The sequence below is a fragment of the Equus quagga genome, chromosome 1, assembly GCF_021613505.1.
Source record: "Equus quagga isolate Etosha38 chromosome 1, UCLA_HA_Equagga_1.0, whole genome shotgun sequence".
NCBI classification, from domain to species: Eukaryota; Metazoa; Chordata; class Mammalia; order Perissodactyla; family Equidae; genus Equus; species Equus quagga.
Window position 1 is genome coordinate 136,192,249 of NC_060267.1, and position 14,492 is coordinate 136,206,740.

The following is a 14,492-nucleotide window of genomic DNA, read 5'->3' on the forward strand; positions in this document are numbered from 1 at the left end:
GTGCCATCTAAGTTGCAAGAGGAAGAAGGCAAAAGAGTGCTCCTGGGAGGAACAAGAGTATGGGCTGGGTTGGGGAGTAGAGGAGATACAGCTCCCCGGACCAGGCTGAATCCTGTTGGCCTGAAGCCTTCTCTCTCCCCCACACTCTTTACCCTTCAAAGCCCTGGAACCCACAGCACACAGGTCCCTTGGACCTCAGCCCAAGTGTCACTCTATGAAGCACCCCCAGGCCCACCTGGCTGAAAAGGCTGTCAGGCTGAGGATGTCCCCCAATGCCTCCCTCCAGTGTTGAAGGGGACCAGTTACCAAGGGGCAGCCACCGAGGTCCAGGTGAGAGATGGCAAGAGCAGACCTAGTTGCCTCCTCTGCCCTCACCCCATATACATCATAGCCTGGAGAGAGCTCTGGGCAACCACCTAGTCAGAATAACATCCTCATTTCAGAGACTGAGAGGCTGAGGCCCAGCTAGGCTAACAGAGGAAATTAGAGGTGCCCTGAGAACTAAAGCTCATGCTTCCCCCACATGAGGGGCCACTGGAGCAGAACCAGAAAGGAAGGCTAGCATTGTATATTTTGTTATCCCCATCCTACAGCTTCCATATACTGAGGCAGCAGTGGAGGGACCAGAGCTAGGGCTCGGCCTCCACATAAGGTGCCTCTCCTCTGACTCTGATTTCCAGCCAGCAGGGCTGGCCCCTTTTATAACCCTATCACCCTGGGTGGGCCAGTGCAAAGCAGCTTTTGACATGATCCAGTCACTGACAGCCCAGGGCAGACCTACAGAAAGATGGTTCCTCCCCACAGAGGGGTTCGTCACTCCTGGGGTCCCTCCACTTCTTCCCTCTGGTCCTCCATACATTCCTGGTCTCTGTTCCCCACACAGTGGGTCCCCCAGGCCTTGCCTGGGAACCAGCATCTGAGGGTGTTGCTGTAAACTGGCTCCAAGGGAAGAAATGAGGCAGGTGGTTTTCCAACCCTCACTGACACTAAGGCAGTCTCCTCCACCCCCACCTTGGCCCAGCCAGTCGTGGGGGGCGGGATGGGACGGCTCAGGCCTACTTATCTCTCTCCAGGCCACTCCATCCACACCCACCCACAGGCCACTGAGAAAAGAGAAGGTGTAGGACCCAGGCTTCCAAGGTGGGCCGAGAGGCTGGGCTAGGCCAGGCCTTCAACAGGCCCCGCCCACAGAACCGCCCAGCGGCCTGGCCCCGCCCCCCCCGCGCGGCGCCTTCGGTCCGAGGCAGACTGCTCCAAGCGCCAGCTCCGGGAGGCAACTGGGACGGCAGGTGAGGCGCCCTCTCCGTTCCCTGCCCGTGTGTGTGTCAGCCCGCGCCAGGTGCTCAAACTCGAGGGCAGGAGAAGACTGTGGGCATCGCAGGAGCCCCGGGCCGGGGTTGGCTGCCCGAGAGCTCTCAGTACCACCGCTGGACTCGGGTCCCTGTCCAGACCTCAAGTCCGCTCCCAGCCAGGCCCCGGCCTTTAGGAATCCCCCTGGGGCCCCAGTTGGGCCTCAATGACGCTCCTCCCGCCGCCGTCTCAGCCCACCCTGTTGCTGCTGCCGCTTCTGCTGCCGACCTTGCCGGCGACGGGTGGGTCCTGGCAGTGCCCGCGCACCCCCTACGCCGCCTCCCGCGACTTTGATGTGAAGTACGTGGTCCCCAGCTTCTTGGCCGGCGGCCCGATACAGGCTCTGACGACCTACGATGGCGCTGGGGAAGGGAGTGCCGTGTTTGTGGCCACACGCAATCGCCTGCACGTGCTTGGGCCTGGTCTGCAGCCAGTCGAGAGCCTGGTCACGGGCCCTGCTGGGGCCCCTGGCTGCCAGACGTGTGCGGCCTGTGGTCCAGGCCTCCACGGCCCGCCGGGAGACACAGATGCGCAGGTGCTGGTGCTGGAGCCGGCGCTGCCCGCACTGGTCAGCTGTGGCTCCAGCCTGCATGGCCGCTGCTTCCTGCATGAGCTAGAGCTGCACGGGACAGTAGTGCACCTGGCGCCGCCAGCCTGCCTCTTCTCTGCACACCAAAACCGACCCGAGGACTGCCCCGACTGTGTGGCTAGCCCTCTGGGCACCCTTGTGACCGTGGTTGAGCAGGGCCATGCCTCCTACTTCTATGTGGCATCCTCATTGAACACGACAGTGGCCGCCAGCTTCAGCCCGCGCTCGGTGTCCATCCGGCGCCTCAAGGCCGACGCCTCAGGATTCGCACCAGGCTTTCCAGCGCTGTCAGTGCTGCCGTCGCACCTCACTTCCTACCATATTGAATACGTATACAGTTTCCACTCGGGAACCTTCGTCTATTTCCTGACCGTGCAACCAGCGAACGTAGCAGCCGCTCCTGGTGCCTTACACACGCGCCTGGCGCGGCTTAGCGCTGCCGAGACGGACCTGGGTGATTACCGCGAGCTCATCCTTGACTGCCATTATGAGCCTAAACGTCGGCGACGTGGGGCCCCTGAGGGTGGGCAGCCCTACCCAGTGCTGCGCGCAGCCCACACGGCTCCGGTGGGCGGCCAACTGGCTGCTGAGCTGAGCATCGCTGAGAGCCAGGAAGTGTTATTCGGGGTTTTTGGGGCTAGCAGAGACAGCAGCCCCGGTGTGAGTCCCAACTCTGTCGTCTGTGCCTTCCCCATCGACCTGATGGACACTCTCATCGACCAAGGTGTAGAGCGCTGTTGTGAGTCTTCGGTCCATCCCGGCCTCCGGCGAGGCCTCGACTTCTTCCAGTTGCCCAGTTTATGCCCCAACCCGGTGAGCAGAAAGAAGGGGTCCTCACCTGGAAGCACAGGGCTGAATCTAGGCCGCTTTCCTTCCACCACTGAGAGGGTCTAGGAGGAGGAGGGCAGGTGGGCAGAAGTTTTCTTTTCCACTCGATTCCTTAGTGCTGGGGGTGGTGTGAGGGAATAGGCCAAAGGCCACACTGGAGGCTCATGTCCCCACCAGGCTAGCCCCTGTTGCTGTCCCATTTTCTTCTTTCACCCTCTTACCTAGCATGGCCTCTGATTTTTTAGGTAGTTTCCCTGATTATGTGAGAACTGGACTGCATCATAGCTGTCTCACTGCCAGTCTGGGTAGAATGCTGGGTGTCCCTTCTTACCTCCCCACCACACATACCCTCAAGGACACACACAGAAAAACAGCATAGCCCCTGCCCTCCAAAACAGCATACGCCCCGCCCTCCCCGCCCCCCACACAGGCAGCTGCTCACCAACAGTTTCACTTTCCCTGTGGGAGCGCTTGTTTTGCTCTGCTTTTCAAAGAGGGTGGGGCAGGAGTTGTCAGAGAATGTTCCCCCACCCCAATTCTAGGGAGCGTCCTGAGCCTTGGAACTTTGGAGGGCTTCACTGACCCACTCATCCATGACAGTTCTCCATGGGGTGTTGAGGGAGGACCTGGGATGTGGTAGGAAGGCAGCTTGGCTCTAGCAGATTCCAGGAAGGTCATCCCAGTCTTGTGCAAACAACTATAAACATCTAGGGATGAGTAACAGCCTAGGAAGGGCTGGTTGGAATTGGCTCACCACGTAGGAGTCCCAGACTTTCTTCCGTAGCTGGGGCCCTGCCCCTTCTCACCCTAGACAGGAGGTCTTCCAGCCCATGCTGAATTAGGGGCTTTTTCCAGCAGACCCTAACCAGGTTCTCTCCAGCCATGGTGGCAGCAAGGTGGAACAGAGACAAATAGGACATTCTTTACAAAGCTTCCCTAAGGACAAAACCGAAACCTATTTCTTGAAACCATTGAAATAGTCCCACCCTAGATTACAAGAAATTAAACCAAGGAAATGGGGTGAACAGCATTGGACAAGTGGTCATTCAGAGAGCTGACCCACAGTCACTGCTCTCAGAATCTCTGGCTGCCATGTGGCCCTGGCCCTGCTGTGACCTTCTCCACTGACTCCTTTCCAGTTCCTATTGATGCGCCAGACATGGGGTGAGAACTTATATACAATGAGGGGTGAGGAATCTTCAGCCTCCCTCCCTCAGCAGAGTCCATCTGGTTTGAGGAGGCCCTAGGAATGGAGATCCCTTGTCTGGGCCTGGGAAGCCCTGCCTGCCTTCCTCTCCTTCCCTCTGGGGAGTCAGAACCTCTCCCCAACTTGGCTAGTGGTCAGTGGGTCAGAAGACACCCAGCACAACTGGGCAGTGCCAGGCTCCAGGAGAACTAATCTCAAGCCCTGCCCACAGGCTGGCCAGGCCCCTGGGAGGTGTATGAACCAGTCTGTACAGTGTTTGTCCAGTGACTGAGCATGCAGCCTCTGGGGCAATACCCACTGTATGCTCACTGTGGCTGGCTTCAGGAAGCCTGAGGGACTCAGAGCTGGTACCTGCCCTCCATGGGTTCACGTAGGGTTTGAGTCTGGAGGAGTCACCCTCTATGGGGCATTGGATACTTTTTTTTTTTAAAGATTTTTAAATTTTTATTTATTTATTTATTTTTAATTTTTCCTTTTTCTCCCCAAAGCCCCCCAGTACATAGTTGTATATTTTTAGTTGTGGATCCTTCTAGTTGTGGCATGAGGGATGCCGCCTCAGCATGGCTTGATGAGCAGTGCCATGTCCACGCCCAGGATCCGAAGCGGTGAAACCCTGGGCCACTGCAGCAGGGCACGCGAACTTAACCACTCGGCCACGGGGCTGGCCCTGGCATTCGACACTTAAGTCCAGTGTTTTCAGAAGCCAGGGGCCCCTAGACAAGCCTAGGGACCCAGAGCTAAGGCCCTGGAGCCCAGGGACAAGAAGGCTGGGGTGTGGCCCTGACTAGGGTAGGGCCTCTTTTCCACCCCACAGCCCCACCTGTCCCTGAGTCATGCTGAAAACACCTGGCTGGCTTCTGGCTAGAGCCAGGCCCTTTATCCACCTCCAGTGAGAACAGAATCTCAGTCCTCACCCACCCGGCTACAGACCCAGAACGCATGGAGTTTTGGATCCCAGCTCTGCACCTGGTCTTTCCACCAGGGCTCCTACTCAGTGCTGAGGTTTCAGGAATGGGTTAAGCATTCTTGGTCTGATAGGGGCCTCTTATCAGCCTTGAGGAGTGCCCTCAGGGCTGGTGAGGGAGGGTCTCAAGCAACTAGGGCTACTGAGCCCGGCTGCACTTTGCACCCAGCTTCAATACCTTGCATTCATAGACTGGCTTCCTGGCTTCCCAGAGGCCTCCGCAGCCCTACCTTGGGACACTGAGTGCAGCCCCAAAACACTTTCCCGCTAAGAGCAAGGGAGAGGTTAGTGTCTCCCAGTCCTGAAGGCCTAGCCTAGCACCCAGGGCTTTAGGCCTTGGTTTATCCCTTTTGTACCCTGAAGGAGGGTGCAGCTGGAGGTTCAGGAAGACCTTTGGAGATTCAGGGAGAAGGATCATGTTACCAACCCCTTGCTGGCCGGTTAACCTCAGAGTTCAGCCCCCTTATGCAGGTGTGGAAACAAGCCCACAGAGGGGACAGAGTTTGCTGAAATGCAGAGCAGAACCAGCAGGGGGCGGGAGAGGACTTTGACTAAGAGCTCAGACTTCCAACCTGGCTCCTCTCCTGAGGGGATTCTAAGTCCTTAGACAAGTGAGCAAACCTCTCTGAGCCTGTTTCCTTATCTGTAAAATGGGGATGAGGAGAACACCCCACACTACAGGGTGGTTGGGAGGACAGAATGGGGTTGGATCTGTAAGACTCTAACTCATTATCAGAATGGACGTGGCAAGGTAGGGCAAGGTGTAGGGGGCGCCGGCTTTCCAGCATGGGCCTTCTTCCCTGACCTTGCTACCTCTGAGAGCCTCATGGATGAGAGGGGGCTGCGGAGACTCTCCAGCCAGGCCAGGTAAGGGGTGGGAGTTTAGGCTGCTGTGGTCACTGACAGAGGCCCCAGTGGGTCAGTGCATGTGGATGAGCCCTGACTCCTTCCCTGATGCTCCCCAGCCTGGCCTAGAGGCCCCCAGCCCCAATGCCAGCTGCTACCACTTCCCTCTGCTGGTCAGCGGCAGCCTTCTACGTGTGGACCTGTTCAACGGGCTGTTAGGACCAGTGCAGGTCACCGCGCTGCATGTGACACGCCTCGACAATGTCACAGTTGCCCACATGGGCACAGCTGATGGGCGCATCTTGCAGGTAGGTCTCTCATCTCCATAGCCCCTTATTCCCAGGATCCCATCCCCATTTTGCTCACAGTTGACCTGTCCCAGGTGGAGCTGGCCAGATCTTTCAACTTCTTGCTGTATGTATCCAACTTCTCACTGGGCAGTAATGGGCAGCCCATTCAACGGGATGTCAGTCGCCTTGGGGATCATCTGCTCTTTGCCTCTGGGGACCAGGTAAGGTGAGCAGGGACAGGGCCTGGGGCCAGGGTTGTGGGAGCACAGCCTCCCTACCCAAATCAGGGAGGCACTGACACAGGTCTCACCACCCTGAACTACAATGGGATCAGGGAGTCTATGGGGCCTAGTCCCTCCCTCCAGTCATCCCTGAGCCGCCTGTCTGCCCCTCCAAGGTCTTCCAGGTACCTATCCAAGGCCCTGGCTGCCGCCACTTCCTCACCTGTTGGCGTTGCCTGAGGGCACAGCGTTTCATGGGCTGTGGATGGTGTGGGGGCATGTGTGGCCGGCAGAAGGAGTGTCCTGGCTCCTGGCAACAGGACTATTGCCCACCTGAGCTTACTGAGGTATGGCTTGCCTGGCAGGGCACAAGTAAGATGGGACAAGCTGGGCCTGGGATGGGGGGTCAACAGGTCTTGACCATGATCTTCCTCAGGCCTGGGATGTCTTTAATATCTCCAAGGAGGAGATTCTTGGCAGAGGGAATGGCACAAGCAAAGACCTGGAGGCAGAAAGGTGCTTGAGTGAGGACTAACAAGTGACCTAGAATGACTGGAACCTGGGGCAGGCAAGGGGATCAGCAGAAAAGTCGGGAGAAGCAGATAGGGCTGAGAGTCCTGGCCCACAAAGGGACTCAGGCTATCTGCTCCCCTTTCAGTTCTACCCCCACAGTGGACCCCTAAGGGGCAGCACAAAGCTGACCCTGTGTGGCTCCAACTTCTACCTGTACCCTGCTGGACTAGTGCCTGAGGGCACTCATCGGGTCACCGTGGGGGAAAGTCCCTGCCGAGTACTGGCCAAGGACAGCTCAAACCTCAGGTACCACCTGGTCCCTGCCCTTCCTATCCCTGATGGAAGCAACCAAGCAGCCCCTTCTCTGTGAGACCCTGTCCTCTGCTTATCGGGGGGAGGGAGGTATGGGGCAAGCTGCAGTGGCTCTGGCTGCTTTGTATCTGGGGAGATATCTCTGTTCCTTCTTAAGCCTGCATATGCCCTACCTGTCTGTTGAGTCATAGATTGGGCAAAGTTAGTCTCTGCCCTGCCAGAGCCCTTCTACCCTGGAGGAAGGCATGGGTGGAGAGATGCCATCCTCAGGCTTAGAGGAGACCTGTGTTTTGTGTCCGGCATGCAACTAAGCCTGTGTGATGCCCAGCTGACTTTAACTTCCCCGGTCCCCCAGCCCAGTGCCCCGGAAGGACTTTGTAGAGGAGCTTGAGTGTGAGCTGAAGCCCTTGAGCACACAGGCAGCCGGGCCTGCCAACATCAGCCTCACCGTGACCAACATGCCAAGGGGCAAGCACTTCTGGGTAGACGGCACCTCCATGCTGCAAGGCTTCTCTTTCCTGGTGAGGCCATCTTGCCTTGTCTGTGCCCTTGGCCAGCTGGGCAGTACGGGCAGGGAAGGGCTTGGAGTGGAGGGCCTCCTACTGCAGGTAAGCCACCTCCATACTCTCTTAGGAGCCAGTGCTGAGAGCAGTACAACCCCTATTTGGCCCAAAGGCAGGGGGTACCTGCCTCACCCTTAAAGGCCAGGACCTGTCTGCAGGCACCAGCCAGGCTGTGTTGGTCAATGGGACTGAGTGCCTGCTGAAACAGTAAGTGCCTGCAGGCTAGGAACTGGAAAGCCACCCAGGGGAGCCATCACCAGGTGGGGCTTGGATCCCTGTCAGGGCAGGGGTTCGGCAGACCATTGGAGGAGGTGGGCCTGCCTTTCACATGAGGGTGCCCCTGAGTACAATTTCCCTGTTCTGCAGGGTCACTGAGGGGCAGCTTTTATGTATCACGCCCCCTGGGGCTGCTGTGGCCAGCGTTCCCATTCAGCTGCAGGTGGGAGGTGCTGAGGTGCCTGGCTCCTGGACCTTCCACTATCAGGAAGACCCCGTCATTCTGGGCATCAGCCCCAACTGTGGCTACACGTAAGTGTCACTTCGTTGCCTGCTCTGGTTTCCTAGGAATGAGGGAGCCAGCCTCAGAGAGCACCCCAAGCCTACCACCCTGCTCTCCTTCACAGTGGCTCCCGTGTCACCATCCGTGGCCAGCATCTGACTTCAGTGTGGCATTTAGTGCTATCTTTCCAGGATGGGCTTAGGGCAGTGGAAAATAGGGTGAGTGGGCACTGGCAGCTGCCCAGTGGGCACTGGCCAGGACGGAGGAAGGCCAGACAAGTTCCCTGACTGGTCTGGGCTGAGAAGACTGGGGTAGCCATAGGTGGGATGCCTGGCTAACCACTCTCATGGGCCCCAGCAGTGTGAAGGGCAGCTCCCGGAGCAGCATTGGTGTCGCCTGCCTGAATATGTGGTCCGAGGCCCCCAGGGGTGGGTGACGGGGAACCTGAGTGCCTGGGGGGATGGAGCTCCTGCTTTCACACTTCCTGGCTTTCGCTTCCTGCCCCCACCCCATCCACCCAGCACCAAACTGGCCCCACTGAAGCCTGAGGAGCATGCGATTAAGTTTGAGGTAAATGTAGGGGATGGAGGGTGGGGAGAGTGGAGGGTTATGGGTGAAGCCTGCCCAAAGTAGATGGGAGCACTGGCCAGTCCCCATGACTGTCTCTGCAGTATATTGGGCTGGGCTCTGTGGCTGATTGTGTGGATGTGAACGTGACCGTGGGTGGTGAGAGCTGCCAGCACGAGCTCCGGGGGGATGTGGTCATCTGTCCCCTGCCCCCCTCCCTGCAACTTGGCAAGGATGGCACCCCACTGCAGGTAGGCAGCTCAGCTTGCCCTCCACAGGAGACATGGGCTGGGGCCTGCAGGCTGGGCCTAAGCTGCCACCTGCCCCCAGGTCTGCGTGAATGGTGAATGTCACATCCTGGGCAGGGTAGTGCAGCAAGCCCGACAGAGGTTCCCACAGAGGACACTCCTTGGTGTCCTGCTGGCCCTGCTCCTACTTGTGGCCACTGCATTAGTCTTCAACTACCGGCGGAAGAAGCAGCTAGGTGAGTTCTCCACTCCCATCCTGACTCACGCCAACCCCTAAACAATGGCATCTCCAAATCCATATATCCTCTCTCTGTCCTGACCTTTGGGGTCTGCCTACACCTCCTGGGTGGGGATTGGCCTCTAGGAGCTTGGAGAGGCTGGCCATCAGGGGCTGTCTTTCCACAGCCCTTTCTCCAAACCTGGATAACCCGGCATCCCTGAACAGGACCACTGGAGCTGTGTCTCTACCTATGCTTCACTCAGGGTCTGACTGCAGAAATGGCCTTGGTGAGATGGTGGAGGAGCTAGAAGCTAGGCTCATACCCTCTGCTCCACAAGTCCCTTACTCCCTCTCCTTCACAGCAGCCCCTGCCATTGATGGTCTGGATTCCACCACTCGGGTCCACAGAGCGTCCTTCTCAGACAGTAGGGATGGGTCCTGTATCCCACTGCTGCAGACAGAGTCCATCCAGCTTGGGGACCTGGACTCTTCACTCTTGGCCGAGGTCAAGGATGTGCTGATTCCCCATGAACATGTGGTTACCCACAGTAACCAAGTCATTGGCAAAGGTATTATGGCCAGGCCAGGCGGGGCTGGGGCAGAGATGAGTCCTGAGATGACATGGCCTGAAGGGACAATTGGGCAGGACTCTGCTCTGGATGACCTTGGGCATACCATACAACCTCTCTGAGCCTCCATTTGCTCATCTGTAAAAGAGGAATTCTGTCTTCAGTGGGTTCTGATGCACATTAAGTGGGCACAGGAGGGCTGCACGCTATGCCATCATGTGGCTGCTACTTGTTTTTAATGTCAGATTGCCAGTTGGTGCTCTGAAGTCTGGTTGCCAATGAGAGGGTGTGGTGTGAACCCTGGGCACTGGGGCCCCTCTCACCATCTCTCCCTCACCAGGGCATTTTGGAGTTGTCTACCATGGAGAATACACAGACAAGGCCCAGAATCGAATCCACTGTGCCGTCAAGTCACTGAGTCGTAAGTGGAGCAGAAGCTGAGAGGGTCCTCATCCCTGCTGTGCTACCACCTTGTTGAGTGACCCTGAGCAAGAGACCTTTCTTTTCCATTTCCCCATCTGACCCTTGTAAGGGGATGCCCTGCCCTGGGCCTGACTCAAGCCACTCTGTAGGCATCACAGAGGTACAGGAGGTGGAGGCCTTCCTACGTGAGGGACTGCTCATGCGTGGTCTGCACCATCCAAATGTGCTGGCTCTCATCGGTATTGTGCTGCCACCTGAAGGGCTGCCTTGTGTGTTACTGCCCTTTATGCGACATGGAGACCTGCTCCGGTTCATCCGCTCGCCCCAGCGGGTCAGTGCTCAGCTGGTCCTGGGTTGGGGGGCTTGGGCAGCAGCTGGGGATGGAACTACTCTGTCCTTGCTTACTGACCCTCCTGTGCCCCTAGAACCCCACGGTGAAGGACCTCATCAGCTTCGGCCTGCAGGTAGCCCACGGCATGGAGTACCTGGCAGAGCAGAAATTTGTGCACAGGGACCTAGCTGCTCGGAACTGCATGTGAGGGGCCAGAGCTGTTGGGGTGAAGCAAGGGGCCAGGGCACCAGGGTACACAGCTGCCTAAAGGCACCTCATGGAAGGGCCCATGCTCCAGCCTTTGCTATGCAGCCTTGGGCATGTCCTCTGCTCTCTGGGTATCAGTTTTCCTGTCTGCCCAGAGCAGGCTTGGATTGGATGCTATGACTCTGAAACCTTGTAAGGGCATAGAACAGGTGGGCTCAGGGCCTGGTGGGGGCCAGCCCTGAGTATGATTTCCCCTCGCAGGCTGGATGAATCATTCACAGTCAAGGTGGCTGACTTTGGTCTGGCTCGCTATGTCCTGGACAAGGAGTACTACAGTGTTCGGCAGCACCGCCATGCTCGCCTACCTGTCAAATGGATGGCACTGGAGAGCCTCCAGACCTACAAATTCACTACCAAGTCTGACGTGGTGAGGCTTTACCAGCAACAGAGTCCACATGGCCGAAGTGTCCTTGGTGAACAATTGGCCTTCCCTGTTAGGCTTCAGATGATGATCTGGGCCCAGGGAATCCCCAAGCTGGGCTGCCCCCACATGCCATTGCCTGTCTCTTGGGCAGGTGTCAGGTAGAATCTGATATCTGCCAGGGCAAGAGAAGGCTGTGAATTTATTGGCTCCTCACAGACAATCCAGGCCCTGCCCAGCTCCACTCTGGGCAGGTTCAGCTGGTGGGAAGAGACGGAGGGAAGATGCTTGTGAGGTATTGAGGAATGGACTCTGATTGGGAAGTGGAGCCCCCTATTTCCAGCTAGAGGGCTCCAGGAGGTAGAGGACCTGGGGAGCCCACCTGCCCCAAAATTTGGGGTAGAGTTGAGTCACCTCCTCTCTTCCTCTCTCACAGTGGTCGTTTGGTGTGCTGCTATGGGAGCTGCTGACACGAGGTGCCCCACCATACCCCAACATTGACCCTTTTGACCTCACTCACTTCCTGGCTCAGGGTCGGCGCCTGCCTCAGCCTGAGTATTGTCCCAATTCTCTGTGAGTATGTGGAGGGGGTGAAGGGGAGGGAGCTGGGCCCCTGAGACAAGGAGGGAGCAGGAGACAGAGTTCATGCCTGGCTCTCTGAGTGATCTTCTTGTTGACCAAGAAAGGGACTCTCTCTGGGCCTCAGTTTCCTATCTGTGGACTGGTTCTGCCCCCATTCAGGGCTGGGTGCTTGGGGGATATCATGGTTGCCATGGTAACAGCATTCCCAACTAAGAGTCTGGGTTGAGGCCTGTGATTTGATTTCCCAGCACTCCTCTCCTCCAATCCTCGCCAAGGGGGGCTGTTCTCCATCTTTTTCACTCACTTAACCTCAGGGAAAGGTTTCATTGGCTCCCACCTAGCCCCCTCCATGTTTTCAGATGAGATATTTTCTCACTGGATGTAGTTTCAGATTCCCTGTTCCCAAAGGCATGGTGGCAGCCATGTTGTCATTAGTGTCTATCAGGTGGGTTTAGTTTCAAGGTTCAGCTTCATAAGCAGTACACATGCCTCAGCTGTGCCCAGGTCTTTGTGGTTAGAACAGGAAGAACCAGGTCACAGGTAAAGGTAGTTGGTGATTCTGTCTCAGGCTGGACTCAGACGGGTATGAGTAACCCTTCCTCACAGCCCTGCCTGTCTTGAGTTTGATCTTTATTATTCACTTCACCAATGTATCTGCTTTGAAGTAAGGCAAATTCACTGCCAATCTGCCTCCAGGTCAGTCTCCCTGAAACAGACTCTGAGATGGAGATTTATGTGCAGGGCATTTATGGTAGGTAGGGGGCAAGGGAAGCAAGACTGGGCAGAGGGAGAAGTTGGGCTGAGATGCAGATGCAGCAGAAGCCACAGCCCATCCCACAGGGACTGCTTGATCTGGGATAGGCCTTCAGAGTTTCCTGAAATTGAGATCAAGGTGCCAGGTCTTTGAACCAGACCTTAATCAGTCGCTGGTCACAGCTGTCCCCGAGGAGGGAGTATGAGCTTGGAGGAGGCAGTTTTTTTCTGCCTAGGGCAATTCCTAGAGAGGGTATCAGCCATGAGCCATCAGCAGCTACTGGAAGAATGAGGGAGGTAATCCAGATAGCATACACAGCATCCACTATTCCAGGACAAGTCCCTTCTCCTCTCTGGGCCTCACTTTCCTCATCTGTAAAGCTGAGGTGATAATAGTACCACCCTAAGAGAGTCTGAGAATCATATGAGATTATTGTGTATAGGGCACTTAGAGCATCATTTAAGGCAGGGATGACATTCCCAAGATAAAGGGGAATGTACTAGGACCCACTAGGAAAACCCAGAGAAACTCTGCTTGGGAACCATGGTGCCACTGGTACTGCCCCACCTGTCCTTGTCTCAGGCCTTTTAATCCCCATTTCACTGGATCTGGGCTTTCTTCCTAAAGACATGTGATGATAACCCTGATAGCTTGTGAGCTGGGTCCTAAGCTAAGAACTTTACAGGCATCCTCTCACCTTATGCCCCAATAGCTCTGTGATCAGAGGAGGATCCAGAGGCACAGAAAAGTTAAGGAACTTGCCCAAGATCACACCACCCAGGTCACAGGGCACAGGAACCCAAGATCTTAATCCCTGAGGTAATTTGACCTCTGCCAGAGTGGGAAGGCAATCACAATGATGAGAAGAGCTGCCCCTGATTGGGCAATGCTAGGCACAAGGCCCTGTCACCTGTCCTCACCCCTATGTGGCCTGCCAGGGGGTTAACGGTGGGCAGCCCAGAATCTCTGGGTCGGGATACACACCCTGCCCCTGAAGTTTCCTTCCTCTTGCAGGTATGCAGTGATGGAGCGCTGCTGGGCAGAGGACCCTGCAGCACGACCCACCTTCAGGATGCTAACAGGGGAAGTGGAGCGCGTGGTGGCCGCACTGTATGGCGACCACTATGTGCAGCTGCCCACGGCCTATGTGAACCTGGGCCCTGGTGCCTTGAATGAGGTGAACATGCCCCTGGAGCAGTCACCATCCCCACCCATGCGGAGGAGCATGGGGCAGTCCCGGCCCCTCCTAGAACCACCAAGACCCACATGACCTCAGCCCTAGGCAGGCCCTGGGGGGCCGGATCAGCATAGCAACCCAGGAGTTAACCCTAAGCTCCTTCTGGGCCATGCCGGGTCAGGAGGAAGCTCAAGCTGGCCTCTGCCCTGTCTCTGCCCCTTAACCTTGAGGGATGATAGGAGGGGAGCAGGCCTCATTAGCCTCTCACTCCACAGAGGGAGCCAGTGAGGGCGATCCTTGATGCAATGAGTATTTATGGAGCACCTGCTATGTGCCTGGCCACCATGCACAGGGGACTCAATGGTGACCACACAGACACTGGCCCTTGAACCAGTAAATGAACAAATGAATATTCAAGTGCAAATTGTGGTGAATGCTATGAAACAAAAAGGCTGCTTTGAGGGAATGAAGGACAGCTTTAGATAGAGAGGTGAGGAAAGCCACAGCAAGAGGTGACATTTTTGCTGAGAACTTGTCAGGTGGGAGCTGTGCCAGAAGCAGCTGGGGGAAGAGAGTTTCTGGCAGAGTGAGTAGCACATGCAAAGACCCTGAGACTGGAAAGGGCTTGGGTCAACAAGAAGGCTCCAGAGAATAGGAAGGGTAGGGAAGGCCCAGATCCAGGTTACAGGGCCCTGGGGACTTTTAGATGGGAACCAAGAGGGGTGGGTTGTGTACCCAGGCATGCAGCAGCCAGAATGGCTTCTCCCACTGCCCAGTCTGCCTGTCCTGTTCCCTGGACCCGATTCCCTCT

The 14,492-nt window shown here is 56.8% G+C and overlaps 1 protein-coding gene across 11 annotated transcripts; it reads left to right on the top strand.

Moving 5' to 3' along the window:
* The first annotated feature begins 1,199 nt into the window (after positions 1-1,199).
* On the top strand, positions 1,200-14,093 carry MST1R (macrophage stimulating 1 receptor). Of its 11 annotated transcripts, none has more exons than XM_046678033.1 (20): positions 1,211-2,752; positions 5,904-6,092; positions 6,167-6,295; positions 6,472-6,642; positions 6,954-7,114; positions 7,476-7,641; positions 7,754-7,890; positions 8,050-8,211; positions 8,307-8,400; positions 8,540-8,752; positions 8,854-9,000; positions 9,080-9,233; positions 9,403-9,504; positions 9,580-9,786; positions 10,127-10,207; positions 10,359-10,540; positions 10,635-10,744; positions 11,009-11,174; positions 11,605-11,741; positions 13,519-14,093. In XM_046678033.1, the coding sequence occupies exons 1-20, from the start codon at positions 1,517-1,519 to the stop codon at positions 13,772-13,774; spliced, it is 4,200 nt and encodes a 1,399-aa protein (XP_046533989.1). In that variant the 5' UTR covers positions 1,211-1,516; the 3' UTR covers positions 13,775-14,093. The 11 variants fall into 11 exon arrangements, 10 of the variants coding, with proteins under 10 accessions (XP_046534045.1, XP_046534036.1, XP_046534008.1 ...); XM_046678048.1 differs by having other exon boundaries at positions 9,583-9,786; XM_046678040.1 differs by having other exon boundaries at positions 8,543-8,752.
* The last annotated feature ends 399 nt before the right edge of the window (positions 14,094-14,492 follow it).